This window comes from Salmo salar, chromosome 12 (genome assembly GCF_965601325.2).
Source record: "Salmo salar chromosome 12, fSalSal1, whole genome shotgun sequence".
In the NCBI taxonomy this organism is placed as follows: Eukaryota; Metazoa; Chordata; class Actinopteri; order Salmoniformes; family Salmonidae; genus Salmo; species Salmo salar.
The window spans coordinates 16,760,001-16,778,075 of record NC_138302.1 but is presented as its reverse complement, the minus strand read 5'-3'; the positions used below and the strand labels follow the sequence as shown (position 1 = coordinate 16,778,075).

The window sequence follows — 18,075 nt, the reverse complement described above, 5'->3', positions numbered from 1 at the left end:
GTGAATGCTCATCTTAACTTTATTTGAACACTACACAAAACAAGAAAAAACGAATGACAGCTAGACAGTTTGCAGGCAAACCACAGCCGTGCAAAAACAACTTCCCACAAAAGACAGGTGGAAAACAGGCTACCTAAGTATGGCTCCCAATCAGCAACAATGAAGTACAGCTGTCCTTGATTGAGAGCCATACCAGGCCAACACAAAGAAATACACAACATAGAAAGAACATAGAAATCCAAAACATAGAACAATACTCAAAAACCCCGACAACACAAAACAAACACACCCCTGCCACGCCCTGACCAAACTACAATAACAAATAACCCCTTATACTGGTCAGGACGTGACAGTTGAACAGTTAATCACATGGCTATTAGACTGCTGAACAGTTAATCACATGGCTATTAGACTGCTGAACAGTTAATCACATGGCTATTAGACTGCTGAACAGTTAATCACATGGCTATTAGACTGCTGAACAGTTAATCACATAGCTATTAGACTGCTGAACAGTTAATCACATGGCTATTAGACTGCTGAACAGTTAATCACATGGCTATTAGACTGCTGAACAGTTAATCACATGGCTATTATACTGCTGAACAGTTAATCACATGGCTATTAGACTGCTGAACAGTTAATCACATGGCTATTATACTGCTGAACAGTTAATCACATGGCTGTTATACTGCTGAACAGTTAATCACATGACTATTATACTGCTGAACAGTTAATCACATGGCTGTTATACTGCTGAACAGTTAAACACATGGTCATTATACTGCTGAACAGTTAATCACATGGCTATTATACTGCTGAACAGTTAAACACATGGCTATTCTCACTTCAGCTTTTCACTCCCTACCAGACCCTCATCAGACCCTCACACTGGCTTTCTGCCCTTACTGTCTCCCACTGTGTGTGTGTGTGTGTGTGTGTGTGTGTGTGTGTGTGTGTGTGTGTGTGTGTGTGTGTGTGTGTGTGTGTGTGTGTGTGTGTGTGTGTGTGTGTGTGTGTGTGTGTGTGTGTGTGTGTGTGTATCAGGTGTAACAGAGATGCCAAGCAGACTCTGGAGCTGGACTGGTCTGATAAGTACCAGGCCTACAGTCTGGATGACCAGTGTGGTCGCTACAACAACATGAGTACTGACACACAGTACCATCCCAACTCAGACAACCTACAGGACCAGTGAGTAGCTGTATTATACACACAGTACCATCCCAACTCAGACAACCTACAGGACCAGTGAGTAGCTGTATTATACACACAGTACCATCCCAACTCAGACAACCTACATGACCAGTGAGTAGCTGTATTATACACACAGTACCATCCCAACTCAGACAACCTACAGGACCAGTGAGTAGCTGTATTATACACACAGTACCACCCCAACTCAGACAACCTACAGGACCAGTGAGTAGCTGTATTATACACACAGTACCATCCCAACTCAGACAACCTACAGGACCAGTGAGTAGCTGTATTATACACACAGTACCATCCCAACTCAGACAACCTACAGGACCAGTGAGTAGCTGTATTATACACACAGTACCACCCCAACTCAGACAACCTACAGGACCAGTGAGTAGCTGTATTATACACACAGTACCACCCCAACTCAGACAACCTACAGGACCAGTGAGTAGCTGTATTATACACACAGTACCACTCCAACTCAGACAACCTACAGGACCAGTGAGTAGCTGTATTATACACACAGTACCATCCCAACTCAGACAACCTACAGGACCAGTGAGTAGCTGTATTATACACACAGTACCATCCCAACTCAGACAAACTACAGGACCAGTGAGTAGCTGTATTATACACACCCACACACACACATACATGCACACACACGGACATATACACACATGTATTATACACAAAAACACACACACACACACTCTCTTTCTTTTTTAAATATATATTTTATTGCATGTATCAGTTCATACAATTCTTGACATAATTAAGTACAAATATGTCCTTTTTTAATTTGTCTTATATTTCACACAAATTGAACACAATACATTTGCCATTCTAACATGTTCCTTGGCATGTGAAATGACTTGATAACTAAATGTATTCAATGTATTCAGGAACTAAAAATGATCGTGTGAAAGCAAAGACGGAGTAGAATGCGTTTTTTAAAATGTCACAAGTCAAGTCTTCTCACAATGACATCATTGTGTTACCACGGTTACACATTTTTACGAGGTACATTTCCTGTAGGACGTATTCTACTGTTTTACCATGATCACATCCCTGAATCACACCTCATTTCCTGTAGGACGTATTCTGCTGTTTTACCATGATCACATCCCTGAATCACACCTCATTTCCTGTAGGACGTATTCTACTGTTTTACCATGATCACATCCCTGAATCACACCTCATTTCCTGTAGGACGTATTCTACTGTTTTACCATGATCACATCCCTGAATCACACCTCATTTCCTGTAGGACGTATTCTACTGTTTTACCATGATCACATCCCTGTATCACACCTCATTTCCTGTAGGACGTATTCTACTGTTTTACCATGATCACATCCCTGAATCACACCTCATTTCCTGTAGCACGTATTCTACTGTTTTACCATGATCACATCCCTGTATCACACCTCATTTCCTGTAGGACGTATTCTACTGTTTTACCATGATCACATCCCTGAATCACACCTCATTTCCTGTAGGACGTATTCTACTGTTTTACCATGATCACATCCCTGTATCACACCTCATTTCCTGTAGGACGTATTCTACTGTTTTACCATGATCACATCCCTGTATCACACCTCATTTCCTGTAGGACGTATTCTACTGTTTTACCATGATCACATCCCTGAATCACACCTCATTTCCTGTAGGACGTATTCTACTGTTTTACCATGATCACATCCCTGAATCACACCTCATTTCCTGTAGGACGTATTCTACTGTTTTACCATGATCACATCCCTGTATCACACCTCATTTCCTGTAGGACGTATTCTACTGTTTTACCATGATCACATCCCTGTATCACACCTCATTTCCTGTAGGACGTATTCTACTGTTTTACCATGATCACATCCCTGAATCACACCTCATTTCCTGTAGGACGTATTCTACTGTTTTACCATCATCACATCCCTGAATCACACCTCATTTCCTGTAGGACGTATTCTGCTGTTTTACCATGATCACATCCCTGAATCACACCTCATTTCCTGTAGGACGTATTCTACTGTTTTACCATGATCACATCCCTGAATCACACCTCATTTCCTGTAGGACGTATTCTACTGTTTTACCATGATCACATCCCTGAATCACACCTCATTTCCTGTAGGACGTATTCTACTGTTTTACCATGATCACATCCCTGTATCACACCTCATTTCCTGTAGGACGTATTCTACTGTTTTACCATGATCACATCCCTGAATCACACCTCATTTCCTGTAGCACGTATTCTACTGTTTTACCATGATCACATCCCTGTATCACACCTCATTTCCTGTAGGACGTATTCTACTGTTTTACCATGATCACATCCCTGAATCACACCTCATTTCCTGTAGGACGTATTCTACTGTTTTACCATGATCACATCCCTGTATCACACCTCATTTCCTGTAGGACGTATTCTACTGTTTTACCATGATCACATCCCTGTATCACACCTCATTTCCTGTAGGACGTATTCTACTGTTTTACCATGATCACATCCCTGTATCACACCTCATTTCCTGTAGGACGTATTCTACTGTTTTACCATGATCACATCCCTGAATCACACCTCATTTCCTGTAGGACGTATTCTACTGTTTTACCATGATCACATCCCTGAATCACACCTCATTTCCTGTAGGACGTATTCTACTGTTTTACCATGATCACATCCCTGTATCACACCTCATTTCCTGTAGGACGTATTCTACTGTTTTACCATGATCACATCCCTGTATCACACCTCATTTCCTGTAGGACGTATTCTACTGTTTTACCATGATCACATCCCTGAATCACACCTCATTTCCTGTAGGACGTATTCTACTGTTTTACCATCATCACATCCCTGAATCACACCTCATTTCCTGTAGGACGTATTCTACTGTTTTACCATGATCACATCCCTGTATCACACCTCATTTCCTGTAGGACGTATTCTACTGTTTTACCATGATCACATCCCTGAATCACACCTCATTTCCTGTAGGACGTATTCTACTGTTTTACCATGATCACATCCCTGTATCACACCTCATTTCCTGTAGGACGTATTCTACTGTTTTACCATGATCACATCCCTGAATCACACCTCATTTCCTGTAGGACGTATTCTACTGTTTTACCATGATCACATCCCTGAATCACACCTCATTTCCTGTAGGACGTATTGTACTGTTTTACCATGATCACATCCCTGAATCACACCTCATTTCCTGTAGGACGTATTCTACTGTTTTACCATGATCACATCCCTGAATCACACCTCATTTCCTGTAGCACGTATTCTACTGTTTTACCATGATCACATCCCTGTATCACACCTCATTTCCTGTAGGACGTATTCTACTGTTTTACCATGATCACATCCCTGAATCACACCTCATTTCCTGTAGGACGTATTCTACTGTTTTACCATGATCACATCCCTGAATCACACCTCATTTCCTGTAGGACGTATTCTACTGTTTTACCATGATCACATCCCTGTATCACACCTCATTTCCTGTAGGACGTATTCTACTGTTTTACCATGATCACATCCCTGAATCACACCTCATTTCCTGTAGGACGTATTCTACTGTTTTACCATGATCACATCCCTGTATCACACCTCATTTCCTGTAGGACGTATTCTACTGTTTTACCATGATCACATCCCTGAATCACACCTCATTTCCTGTAGGACGTATTCTACTGTTTTACCATGATCACATCCCTGTATCACACCTCATTTCCTGTAGGACGTATTCTACTGTTTTACCATGATCACATCCCTGAATCACACCTCATTTCCTGTAGGACGTATTCTACTGTTTTACCATGATCACATCCCTGTATCACACCTCATTTCCTGTAGGACGTATTCTACTGTTTTACCATGATCACATCCCTGTATCACACCTCATTTCCTGTAGGACGTATTCTGCTGTTTTACCATGATCACATCCCTGAATCACACCTCATTTCCTGTAGGACGTATTCTGCTGTTTTACCATGATCACATCCCTGAATCACACCTCATTTCCTGTAGGACGTATTCTACTGTTTTACCATGATCACATCCCTGAATCACACCTAATTTCCTGTAGGACGTATTCTACTGTTTTACCATGATCACATCCCTGTATCACACCTCATTTCCTGTAGGACGTATTCTACTGTTTTACCATGATCACATCCCTGTATCACACCTCATTTCCTGTAGGACGTATTCTACTGTTTTACCATGATCACATCCCTGTATCACACCTCATTTCCTGTAGGACGTATTCTACTGTTTTACCATGATCACATCCCTGAATCACACCTCATTTCCTGTAGGACGTATTCTACTGTTTTACCATGATCACATCCCTGAATCACACCTCATTTCCTGTAGCACGTATTCTACTGTTTTACCATGTTCACATCCCTGAATCACACCTCATTTCCTGTAGGACGTATGCTACTGTTTTACCATGATCACATCCCTGTATCACACCTCATTTCCTGTAGGACGTATTCTACTGTTTTACCATGATCACATCCCTGAATCACACCTCATTTCCTGTAGGACGTATTCTACTGTTTTACCATGATCACATCCCTGTATCACACCTCATTTCCTGTAGGACGTATTCTACTGTTTTACCATGATCACATCCCTGTATCACACCTCATTTCCTGTAGGACGTATTCTACTGTTTTACCATGATCACATCCCTGAATCACACCTCATTTCCTGTAGGACGTATTCTACTGTTTTACCATCATCACATCCCTGAATCACACCTCATTTCCTGTAGGACGTATTCTACTGTTTTACCATGATCACATCCCTGTATCACACCTCATTTCCTGTAGGACGTATTCTACTGTTTTACCATGATCACATCCCTGTATCACACCTCATTTCCTGTAGGACGTATTCTACTGTTTTACCATGATCACATCCCTGTATCACACCTCATTTCCTGTAGGACGTATTCTACTGTTTTACCATGATCACATCCCTGAATCACACCTCATTTCCTGTAGGACGTATTCTACTGTTTTACCATGATCACATCCCTGAATCACACCTAATTTCCTGTAGGACGTATTCTACTGTTTTACCATGATCACATCCCTGTATCACACCTCATTTCCTGTAGGACGTATTCTACTGTTTTACCATGATCACATCCCTGAATCACACCTCATTTCCTGTAGGACGTATTCTACTGTTTTACCATGATCACATCCCTGAATCACACCTCATTTCCTGTAGGACGTATTCTACTGTTTTACCATGATCACATCCCTGTATCACACCTCATTTCCTGTAGGACGTATTCTACTGTTTTACCATGATCACATCCCTGTATCACACCTCATTTCCTGTAGGACTTATTCTACTGTTTTACCATGATCACATCCCTGAATCACACCTCATTTCCTGTAGGACGTATTCTACTGTTTTACCATGATCACATCCCTGAATCACACCTCATTTCCTGTAGGACGTATTCTACTGTTTTACCATGATCACATCCCTGTATCACACCTCATTTCCTGTAGGACGTATTCTACTGTTTTACCATGATCACATCCCTGAATCACACCTCATTTCCTGTAGGACGTATTCTACTGTTTTACCATGATCACATCCCTGAATCACACCTCATTTCCTGTAGGACGTATTCTACTGTTTTACCATGATCACATCCCTGAATCACACCTCATTTCCTGTAGGACGTATTCTACTGTTTTACCATGATCACATCCCTGAATCACACCTCATTTCCTGTAGGACGTATTCTACTGTTTTACCATGATCACATCCCTGAATCACACCTCATTTCCTGTAGGACGTATTCTACTGTTTTACCATGATCACATCCCTGTATCACACCTCATTTCCTGTAGGACGTATTCTACTGTTTTACCATGATCACATCCCTGAATCACACCTCATTTCCTGTAGGACGTATTCTACTGTTTTACCATGATCACATCCCTGAATCACACCTCATTTCCTGTAGGACGTATTCTACTGTTTTACCATGATCACATGCCTGAATCACACCTCATTTCCTGTAGGACGTATTCTACTGTTTTACCATGATCACATCCCTGAATCACACCTCATTTCCTGTAGGACGTATTCTACTGTTTTACCATGATCACATCCCTGTATCACACCTCATTTCCTGTAGGACGTATTCTACTGTTTTACCATGATCACATCCCTGTATCACACCTCATTTCCTGTAGGACGTATTCTACTGTTTTACCATGATCACATCCCTGTATCACACCTAATTTCCTGTTTGACGTATTCTACTGTTTTACCATGATCACATCCCTGAATCACACCTCATTTCCTGTAGGACGTATTCTACTGTTTTACCATGATCACATCCCTTGAATCACACCTCATTTCCTGTAGCACGTATTCTACTGTTTTACCATGTTCACATCCCTGAATCACACCTCATTTCCTGTAGGACGTATGCTACTGTTTTACCATGATCACATCCCTGTATCACACCTCATTTCCTGTAGGACGTATTCTACTGTTTTACCATGATCACATCCCTGAATCACACCTCATTTCCTGTAGGACGTATTCTACTGTTTTACCATGATCACATCCCTGTATCACACCTCATTTCCTGTAGGACGTATTCTACTGTTTTACCATGATCACATCCCTGAATCACACCTCATTTCCTGTAGGACGTATTCTACTGTTTTACCATCATCACATCCCTGAATCACACCTCATTTCCTGTAGGACGTATTCTACTGTTTTACCATGATCACATCCCTGTATCACACCTCATTTCCTGTAGGACGTATTCTACTGTTTTACCATGATCACATCCCTGTATCACACCTCATTTCCTGTAGGACGTATTCTACTGTTTTACCATGATCACATCCCTGTATCACACCTCATTTCCTGTAGGACGTATTCTACTGTTTTACCATGATCACATCCCTGAATCACACCTCATTTCCTGTAGGACGTATTCTACTGTTTTACCATCATCACATCCCTGAATCACACCTCATTTCCTGTAGGACATATTCTACTGTTTTACCATGATCACATCCCTGTATCACACCTCATTTCCTGTAGCACGTATTCTACTGTTTTACCATGATCACATCCCTGTATCACACCTCATTTCCTGTAGGACGTATGCTACTGTTTTACCATGATCACATCTCTGAATCACACCTCATTTCCTGTAGGACGTATTCTACTGTTTTACCATGATCACATCCCTGTATCACACCTCCTCCCTGAGGTCTACACCTGTTGTATTCAGCACTGGATTTGATTTTGATTTTTGAGGACTTTCTTCTCCTACCTGAGTGTCTGGTTCTGCTTCTCCTTGTCTTTCAGTCTGTGCTCCTCCTCTCTGAGACCCTGGTGCTTCTCTCTAAGGGAATGGTTGTCCTCTAGGTCTATCATGGTACACTGCAGAGCATGGGTCTGGTCCCGCTCACTGTACTCTCACCAGGCTGGTCCCGTCCTCTTTGGACTGTAGTGGTTTCTCTTCTGCTCACTGTACTCTCACCAGGCTGGTCCCGTGTGTGTGTGTGTGTATTAGTACCTCCCTCCCCTGCGTTGGTGTGTGCATGGGTGTGTGTGTATTAATAGTGTGTTAACATCTCCCTCCTCTCTCCCAGGCTGTGTAATCGTGATGAGTGGGTGTCTTTCACCCAGGACAACCTGTCTGTGGCGCAGCGGGAGGAGCAGGCCAGTGTGGAGCTCAGGCTGCTGGTGGAGAGGGTCCTACAGGAGACGGCTGAGGACCTGAGGGTCCAGTGCTCTAATGTTGACCAGGCCTTCAGCCAGCGCTGTCTGCAGCTCACTGAGGCCAAGACACAGCTACAACTGCACCTCACTCAGGTGTGTTGGGGTGGGGGGGTTGGTGGAGGTGGTGTGTGTGTGTCGTTTCAATAGCCAAAACTCAACCCTTCCTCTAATTAAACAAAACATACAAAAATTGGCGCCTACCCAGCAGGCAAAGGGAATGTTTTTATCTGAAGAAGACCTGAAGGTTTTCATGACATTCAGCGCCTTCGGGAAGTATTCAGACCCCTTCCCCTTTTTCCACATTTTGTTACGTTACAGCCTTATTCTAAAATGGATACAATTGTTTTTTATCCTCCTCAATCTACACACAATACCCCATAATGACAAAGCGAAAACAGGTCTGATGAAACCAAGATTGAACTCTGGAGGAAACCTGGCACCATCCCTTCGGTGAAGCATGGTGGTGGCAGCATCATGCTATGGGGATGTTTTTCAGCGGCAGGGACTGGGAGAATAGTCAGGATCGAGGCAAAGATGAATGGAGTGATCCTTGATGAAAACCTTCTCCAGAGTGCTCAGGATCTCAGACTGGGGCGAAGGTTCAGCTTCCAACAGGACAATGACCCTAAGCACACAGCCAAGACAACGCAGGAGTGGCTTCAGGACAAGTCTCTGAATGTCCTTGTGTGGCCCAGCCAGAGCCCGGACTTGAACCTGATCTAACATCTCTGGAGAGACCTGAAAATATCTGTGCAGCAACGCTCCTCATCCAACCTGACAGAGCCACTCCTCATCCAACCTGACAGAGCCACTCCTCATCCAACCTGACAGAGCCACTCCTCATCCAACCTGACAGAGCCACTCCTCATCCAACCTGACAGAGCCACTCCTCATCCAACCTGACAGAGCCACTCCTCATCCAACCTGACAGAGCTTGAGAGGATCTGCAGGGAAGAATGGGAGAAACTCCCCAAATACAGGTGTGCCAAGCTTGTAGCATCATACCCAAGAAGACTCAAGGCTGTAATCGCTGCCAAAGGTGCTTCAACAAAGTACTGAGTGAAGGGTCTGAATACTTATGTAAATGTGATATTTCTTTTTTTCTTTGTATAAATTTGCAAAAATGTAAAAAAAAACAGTATTTGTTTTGTCATTATGGGGTATTGTGATGTCATTATGGGGTATTGTGATGTCATTATGGGGTATTGTGATGTCATTATGGGGTATTGTGATGCCATTATGGGGTATTGTGATGTCATTATGGGGTATTGTGATGTCATTATGGGGTATTGTGTGTACATTGATGAGGATTTATTTTTATTTAATCTATTTTAGAAAAAGGCTGTAACGTAACAAAATGTGGAAGTCAAGGGGTCTGAATACTTTCCGAATGCACTGTATTTATCCACCCCCCTAAGGGTTATCCAGCTGAGGCTGGAATGCAGAGAATGCTGCACCTGAACTCAACACTGTGTGTGTGTGTGTGTGTGTGTGTGTGTGTGTGTGTGTGTGTGTGTGTGTGTGTGTGTGTGTGTGTGTGTGTGTGTGTGTGTGTGTGTGTGTGTGTGTGTGTGTGTGTGTCTGTGTGTGTGTGTGTGTGTGTGTGTTTGTATTTGATACGTGTGTATGTGTTTCATACGTGTGTGTGTGTGTAGATCCTGGATCAGATCGGGGCCCAGGAGAGGAACATTGTGTCTCTTCAGCAGGCTCTGTATGATAAAGAGGCCCCTCTGAGAGTGGCTCAGTCCAGGCTGCACCAACGCTCACACAGACCCCACATGGAGCTCTGTAGGGACACCCCACAATTCAGGTACACACACGCACGCGCACACACACACACACACACACACACACACACACACACACACACACACACACACACACACACACACACACACACACACACACACACACACACACACACACACACACAGAAGCACACACAGGCACGCAAGCCAGTAAGCACTCACACAGACATACACACAAACACACAACCAAACACGCACTCAAACCTATGTCTCTCTCCCATCTTTCACAAACACCTACACTGGTCTGACAAGCTCCTCTCCTTCCTCTCTCTCTCTCTCTCTCTCTCTTTCGGTCTCTCTTCCCCTCCCTCTCTCCTCTCTCGCGCTCTCTTTCTCTCTCTCCTTCTTGTGCTCCCTCTCCCCCCTCCTCTCTCTCTCTCTCTCTGTCTCCAGCCTGGTGGGTGAGGTAGGTCAGATCTCCCAGACCATGTCGTCCCTGCAGCAGCAGCTGTCTGCAGCGCGGAGCTCCCTGTCCCACCTGGAGGAGTCCCGCATGGTGCTGGAGAAGGACATCGGCTGTAAGACCCACAGCCTGCTCATCGACAGGGACAAGTGCATGTCCCACCGCACACGCTACCCCACCTTCATAGCCCTGTCTGGGTACTGAAGAGAGAGAGAGACAGGGGGATATGGAGACGTGTGGGTGTGTGTTTGTGTGTGTGTGTGTGTGATAAAGTCTGTATTAGTGACTAGTGCAACATTTTGTGCATTTGCTTGGTGTTTCCAGTTGTGTTGTGTGAATCAATAAAGGCTTGTCTGTCACAGCTGACTGATCACTAGACACTAGTCTAAGAGTGTACACTAAAGCAGTAAGATACTCCCTTCCCTCTGCCCTCGATCACTCCCCTTCATGTATCTGACACAACTGGTAGATGTAACCCAGGGCAACCCAAACTTCTTCCTACAGATCAGCTGTCCTGTAGGTTTTCACTCCAACCCTGTTCCTACAGATCAGCTGTCCTGTAGGTTTACACTCCAACCCTGTTCCTACAGATCAGCTGTCCTGTAGGTTTACACTCCAACCCTGTTCCTACAGATCAGCTGTCCTGTAGGTTTACACTCCAACCCTGTTCCTACAGATCAACTGTCCTGTAGGTTTACACTCCAACCCTGTTCCTACAGATCAACTGTCCTGTAGGTTTACACTCCAACCCTGTTCCTACAGATCAACTGTCCTGTAGGTTTACACTCCAACCCTGTTCCTACAGATCAACTGTCCTGTAGGTTTTCACTCCAACCTTAACTTAACATACAGTACCTGATTCAGCTAGTTCAGGTCTTGGTGAGAAGATAATTAGTAGAATCAGGTGTGCTAGATTAGGGTTGGATTGAAAACCTACAGGACGGTAGATCTCCAGGAAGAGGGTTGGGCTGAAAACCTACAGGAAGGTAGATCCCCAGGAAGAGTGTTGGGCTGAAAACCTACAGGAAGGTAGATCCCCAGGAAGAGGGTTGGGCCGAAAACCTACAGGAAGGTAGATCCCCAGGAAGAGGGTTGGACTGAAAACCTACAGGATGGTAGATCCCCAGGAAGAGGGTTGGACTGAAAACCTACAGGATGGTAGATCCCCAGGAAGAGGGTTGGACTGAAAACCTACAGGATGGTAGATCCCCAGGAAGAGGGTTGGGCTGAAAACCTACAGGAAGGTAGATCCCCAGGAAGAGGGTTGGGCCGAAAACCTACAGGTAGGTAGATCCCCAGGAAGAGGGTTGGACTGAAAACCTACAGGATGGTAGATCCCCAGGAAGAGGGTTGGACTGAAAACCTACAGGATGGTAGATCTCCAGGAAGAGGGTTGGACTGAAAACCTACAGGATGGTAGATCCCCAGGAAGAGGGTTGGACAGAAAACCTACAGGATGGTAGATCTCCAGGAAGAGGGTTGGACTGAAAACCTACAGGATGGTAGATCTCCAGGAAGAGGGTTGGACTGAAAACCTACAGGATGGTAGATCTCCAGGAAGAGGGTTGGGCAGCCCTGGTCTAATTTCTGCCATCTTCCTTTCGCACGTCCAGTCCTATCAGATCTGTGAATGAGGACAGAGGGGAGGGAACATCTTCCTGGGGCTGTATCCCAACTGCACACTATTCCCATAAGGCTCTGGTTAATAGACGTGCACTATATGGAGAATAGGGCTCTGGTTAAAAGAAGTGCACTATATAAGGAATAGGGCTCTGGTTAAAGGTAGTGCACTATATAGGGAATAGGGCTCTGGTTAAAATAAGTGCACTATATAGGGAATAGGGCTCTGGTTAAAGGTAGTGCACTATATAGGGAATAGGGCTCTGGTTAAAATAAGTGCACTATATAGGGAATAGGGTGCAATTTGGTGTAACGTCTCTACATTAAATGTGAAATGAAGGGAAACTGAAAGACTGCTTATGCATGTATTCCTAGGTTATAGACAATAATATATTGAATGTGTAAGACCCTTGTTGAAATTCTGTTGATTGGTCCAAACGATCACTGTCACTTTAAGTGTTCGGTCATGGTATTAGGAAGGGTCAGAGCAAAATGGCCGCTGTCTGAGAAACAATGAATGAAACAATTTTTTGAACACTTTGAAAGTGAAGCAGTTGAGTTATCGTGCTCTAGTACCTAACTCTGGTCCTAAGTGGTCTACCCCTGAACTAGCCAGTTGGTCTGACCCAGTACCTAACTCTGGTCCTAAGTGGTCTACCCCTGAACTAGCCAGTTGCTCTGACCCAGTACCTAACTCTGGTCCTAAGTGGTCTACTCCTGAACTAGCCAGTTGGTCTGACCCAGTACCTAACTCTGGTCCTAAGTGGTCTACCCCTGAACTAGCCAGTTGGTCTGACCCAGTACCTAACTCTGACCACATGATGGCAGTAGAGAACTATGAATTCAACAGAGACCATCAGAGTGTGTGTGTGCGTGCGTGCGTGTGTGTGTGTGTGTACCATGTGTGTGCTTCCATCTCACAATATCAAGCTAAGAAAATACTATGCAAATCATCAGACATCCGCTGATTACCACTGACACCCTCATGTAGACCTCATCTAAGCCAATATGATGTGTTAGGATGGATGGGATGTGTGTCAAAAGAGGACAATGCCCAGATGTTTTTAATCTGTGTGTACTGTTTCTGTCAGTGAGGAAATTAACTCCCTCTCCCTCTCTCTCTCCTGCCTCCTCTTTTCTCCCTCTCTCTCTCCTGCCTCCTCTTTTCTCCCTCTCTCTCTCCTGCCTCCTCTTTTCTCCCCTCTCTCTCCTGCCTCCTCTTTTCTCCCTCTCTCTCTCCTGCCTCCTCTTTTCTCCCTCTCTCTCTCCTGCCTCCTCTTTTCTCCCTCTCTCTCTCCTGCCTCCTCTTTTCTTCCTCTCTCTCTCCTGCCTCCTCTTTTCTCCCTCTCTCTCTCCTGCCTCCTCTTTTCTCCCCCTCTCTCTCCTGCCTCCTCTTTTCTTCCTCTCTCTCTCCTGCCTCCTCTTTTCTCCCTCTCTCTCTCCTGCCTCCTCTTTTCTTCCTCTCTCTCCTGCCTCCTCTTTTCTGCCTCTCTCTCTCCTGCCTCCTCTTTCCTTCCTCTCTCTCTCCTGCCTCCTCTTTTCTTCCTCTCTCTCTCCAGCCTCCTCTTTTCTTCCTCTCTCTCTCCTGCCTCCTCTTTTCTTCCTCTCTCCTGCCTCCTCTTTTCTCCCCCTCTCTCTCCTGCCTCCTCTTTTCTCCCTCTCTCTCCTGTCTCTCCTCTTTTCTTCCTCTCGCTCTCCTGCCTCCTCTTTTCTTCCTCTCTCTCTCCTGCCTCTTTTCTTCCTCTCTCTCCCTGCCTCCTCTTTCTTCCTCTCTCTCTCCTGCCTCCTCTTTTCTTCCGCTCTCTCTCCTGCCACGCCTCCCTCTCTCTCCTGCCTCTTCCCTCTCTCTCTCCTGCCTCCTCTTTTCTTCCTCTCTCTCTCCAGCCTCCTCTTTTCTTCCTCTCTCTCTCCTGCCTCCTCTTTTCTCCCTCTCTCTCTCCCTGCCTCCTCTTTTCTTCCTCTCTCTCTCCAGCCTACTCTTTTCTTCCTCTCTCTCTCCTGCCTCCTCTTTTCTCCCTCTCTCTCGCCTGCCTCCTGCCCTCCTCTCTCCTCCCTCCTCTCCCTCTCTCTCTCCTGCCTCCTCTTTTCTTCCTCTCTCTCCTCCTCCTGCCTCCTATTTTCTCCCTCTCTCTCTCCTGCCTCCTCTTTTCTTCCTCTCTCTCTCCTGCCTCCTCTTTTCTCCCTCCTCTCTCCTGCCTCCTCTTTTCTTCCTCTCTCTCCTGCCTCCTCTTTTCTCCCCCTCTCTCTCCTGCCTCCTCTTTTCTTCCTCTCTCTCTCCTGCCTCCTCTTTTATTCCTCTCTCTCTCCTGCCTCCTCTTTTCTTCCTCTCTCTCTCCTGCCTCCTATTTTCTCCCTCTCTCTCTCCTGCCTCCGCTTTTCTTCCTCTCTCCTGCCTCCTCTTTTCTCCCCCTCTCTCTCCTGACTCCTCTTTTCTCCCTCTCTCTCTCCTGCCTCCTCTTTTCTTCCTCTCGCTCTCCTGCCTCCTCTTTTCTTCCTCTCTCTCTCCTGCCTCCTCTTTTCTTCCTCTCTCTCTCCTGCCTCCTCTTTTCTTCCTCTCTCTCTCCTGCCTCCTATTTTCTCCCTCTCTCTCTCCTGCCTCCTCTTTTCTTCCTCTCTCCTGCCTCCTCTTTTCTTCCTCTCTCTCTCCTGCCTCCTCTTTTCTTCCTCTCTCTCTCCTGCCTCCTATTTTCTCCCTCTCTCTCTCCTGCCTCCTCTTTTCTTCCTCTCTCCTGCCTCCTCTTTTCTTCCTCTCTCTCCTGCCTCCTCTTTTCTTCCTCTCTCTCCTGTCTCTCCCCCTCTCTCTCCTGCATCTCCTCTCCCTCCTCCTCCTCCTCTTCCTCACAGATCTGTCCCTGTCTATCATCCTCTCTTCTCTTTCTGTTGCTTACACTGGCTGTCGTGTGAGTGTGTGTGTGTTAATGTGTACGTACGCACTTGTGTCTGCCTCTCAGATGAGTGTGTGTTAATGTGTACGTACGCGCTTGTGTCTGCCTCTCAGATGAGTGTGTGTGTTTATGTGTAAGTATGCGCTTGTGTCTGCCTCTCAGATGAGTGAGTTATAAATATCTGGGAAAGATCAAGTGACAGAGGAGAAGAAAGAGGGAAAGAGAAAGGAGGGTAGAGGGGAATTGTTGACTTGAACTGTGTGTGTGTGTGTGTGTGTGTGTGTGTGTGTGTGTGTGTGTGTGTGTGTGTGTGTGTGTGTGTGTGTGTGTGTGTGTGTGTCTTGAGTTTAAAGGTTTCTCTGTAAGTTAAAGATTAGCATGACTTTGTGCATGTCTGATGTAGAAATGTAAAGTTGGGAAGCTAACACAAACACAGTGACAGAATACCTGAGGAGATATGAGTCTGTTCTGATACAGAATACCTGAGGAGATATGAGTCTGTTCTGATACAGAATACCTGAGGAGAAATGAGTCTGTTCTGATACAGAATACCTGAGGAGATATGAGTTTGTTCTGATACAGAATACCTGAGGAGATATGAGTCTGTTCTGATACAGAATACCTGAGGAGATATGAGTCTGTTCTGATACAGAATACCTGAGGAGATATGAGTCTGTTCTGATACAGAATACCTGAGGAGATATGAGTTTGTTCTGATACAGAATACCTGAGGAGATATGAGTCTGTTCTGATACAGAATACCTGAGGAGATATGAGTCTGTTCTGATACACAATACCTGAGGAGATATGAGTCTGTTCCGATACAGAATACCTGAGGAGATATGAGTCTGTTCTGATACAGAATACCTGAGGAGATATGAGTCTGTTCTGATACAGAATACCTGAGGAGATATGAGTCTGTTCTGATACACAATACCTGAGGAGATATGAGTCTGTTCTGATACAGAATACCTGAGGAGATATGAGTCTGTTCTGATACACAATACCTGAGGAGATATGAGTCTGTTCTGATACAGAATACCTGAGGAGATATGAGTCTGTTCTGATACACAATACCTGAGGAGATATGAGTCTGTTCCGATACAGAATACCTGAGGAGATATGAGTCTGTTCTGATACAGAATACCTGAGGAGATATGAGTCTGTTCTGATACAGAATACCTGAGGAGATATGAGTCTGTTCTGATACAGAATACCTGAGGAGATATGAGTCTGTTCTGATACAGAATACCTGAGGAGATATGAGTCTGTTCTGATACAGAATATCAGAGGAGATATGAGTCTGTTCTGATACAGAATACCTGAGGAGATATGAGTCTGTTCTGATACAGAATACCTGAGGAGATATGAGTCTGTTCTGATACAGAATACCTGAGGAGATATGAGTCTGTTCTGATATAGAATACCTGAGGAGATATGAGTCTGTTCTGATACAGAATACCTGAGGAGATATGAGTCTGTTCTGATACACAATACCTGAGGAGATATGAGTCTGTTCTGATATAGAATACCTGAGGAGATATGAGTCTGTTCTGATACAGAATATCAGAGGAGATATGAGTCTGTTCTGATACAGAATACCTGAGGAGATATGAGTCTGTTCTGATACAGAATACCTGAGGAGATATGAGTCTGTTCTGATACAGAATACCTGAGGAGATATGAGTCTGTTCTGATACAGAATACCTGAGGAGATATGAGTCTGTTCTGATACAGAATACCTGAGGAGATATGAGTCTGTTCTGATACAGAATACCTGAGGAGATATGAGTCTGTTCTGATACAGAATACCTGAGGAGATATGAGTCTGTTCTGATACAGAATATCAGAGGAGATATGAGTCTGTTCTGATACAGAATACCTGAGGAGATATGAGTCTGTTCTGATACAGAATACCTGAGGAGATATGAGTCTGTTCTGATACAGAATATCAGAGGAGATATGAGTCTGTTCTGATACAGAATATCAGAGGAGATATGAGTCTGTTCTGATACAGAATACCTGAGGAGATATGAGTCTGTTCTGATACAGAATACCTGAGGAGATATGAGTCTGTTCTGATACAGAATACCTGAGGAGATATGAGTCTGTTCTGATACAGAATACCTGAGGAGATATGAGTCTGTTCTGATACACAACCCTGGCAGGTCCTCTGCTACATTTCAACTACTTTTCAGGGTCTGTGTTCACCAAGCGTCTTAGACTAGGACTGCTGATCTAGGATCAGTTTAGGCTTTTAGATCATAAAGAATGAGCTGACATTGACAGGGTGACCTGATTCTAGATCAGCACTCATACTGTCAGATACTTTATGAATAC

The 18,075-nt window shown here is 44.6% G+C and overlaps 1 protein-coding gene across 2 annotated transcripts in view; it reads left to right on the top strand.

Moving 5' to 3' along the window:
* tekt4 (tektin 4) overlaps positions 1 to 11,589 on the top strand; it is a 43,762-nt gene extending 32,173 nt beyond the window's left edge. The window contains exons 3-6 of one of the 2 annotated variants that reach the window (XM_045690826.2): positions 1,048 to 1,191; positions 8,890 to 9,112; positions 10,675 to 10,829; positions 11,221 to 11,589. In XM_045690826.2, coding sequence (XP_045546782.1) covers positions 1,048 to 1,191; positions 8,890 to 9,112; positions 10,675 to 10,829; positions 11,221 to 11,434 — 736 coding nt within the window. In that variant the 3' untranslated portion in view covers positions 11,435 to 11,589. The remainder of the gene's footprint in view (positions 1 to 1,047; positions 1,192 to 8,889; positions 9,113 to 10,674; positions 10,830 to 11,220) is intronic. The other variant, XM_045690827.2, reaches the window with a different exon arrangement.
* Positions 11,590 to 18,075: the final 6,486 nt, after the last annotated feature.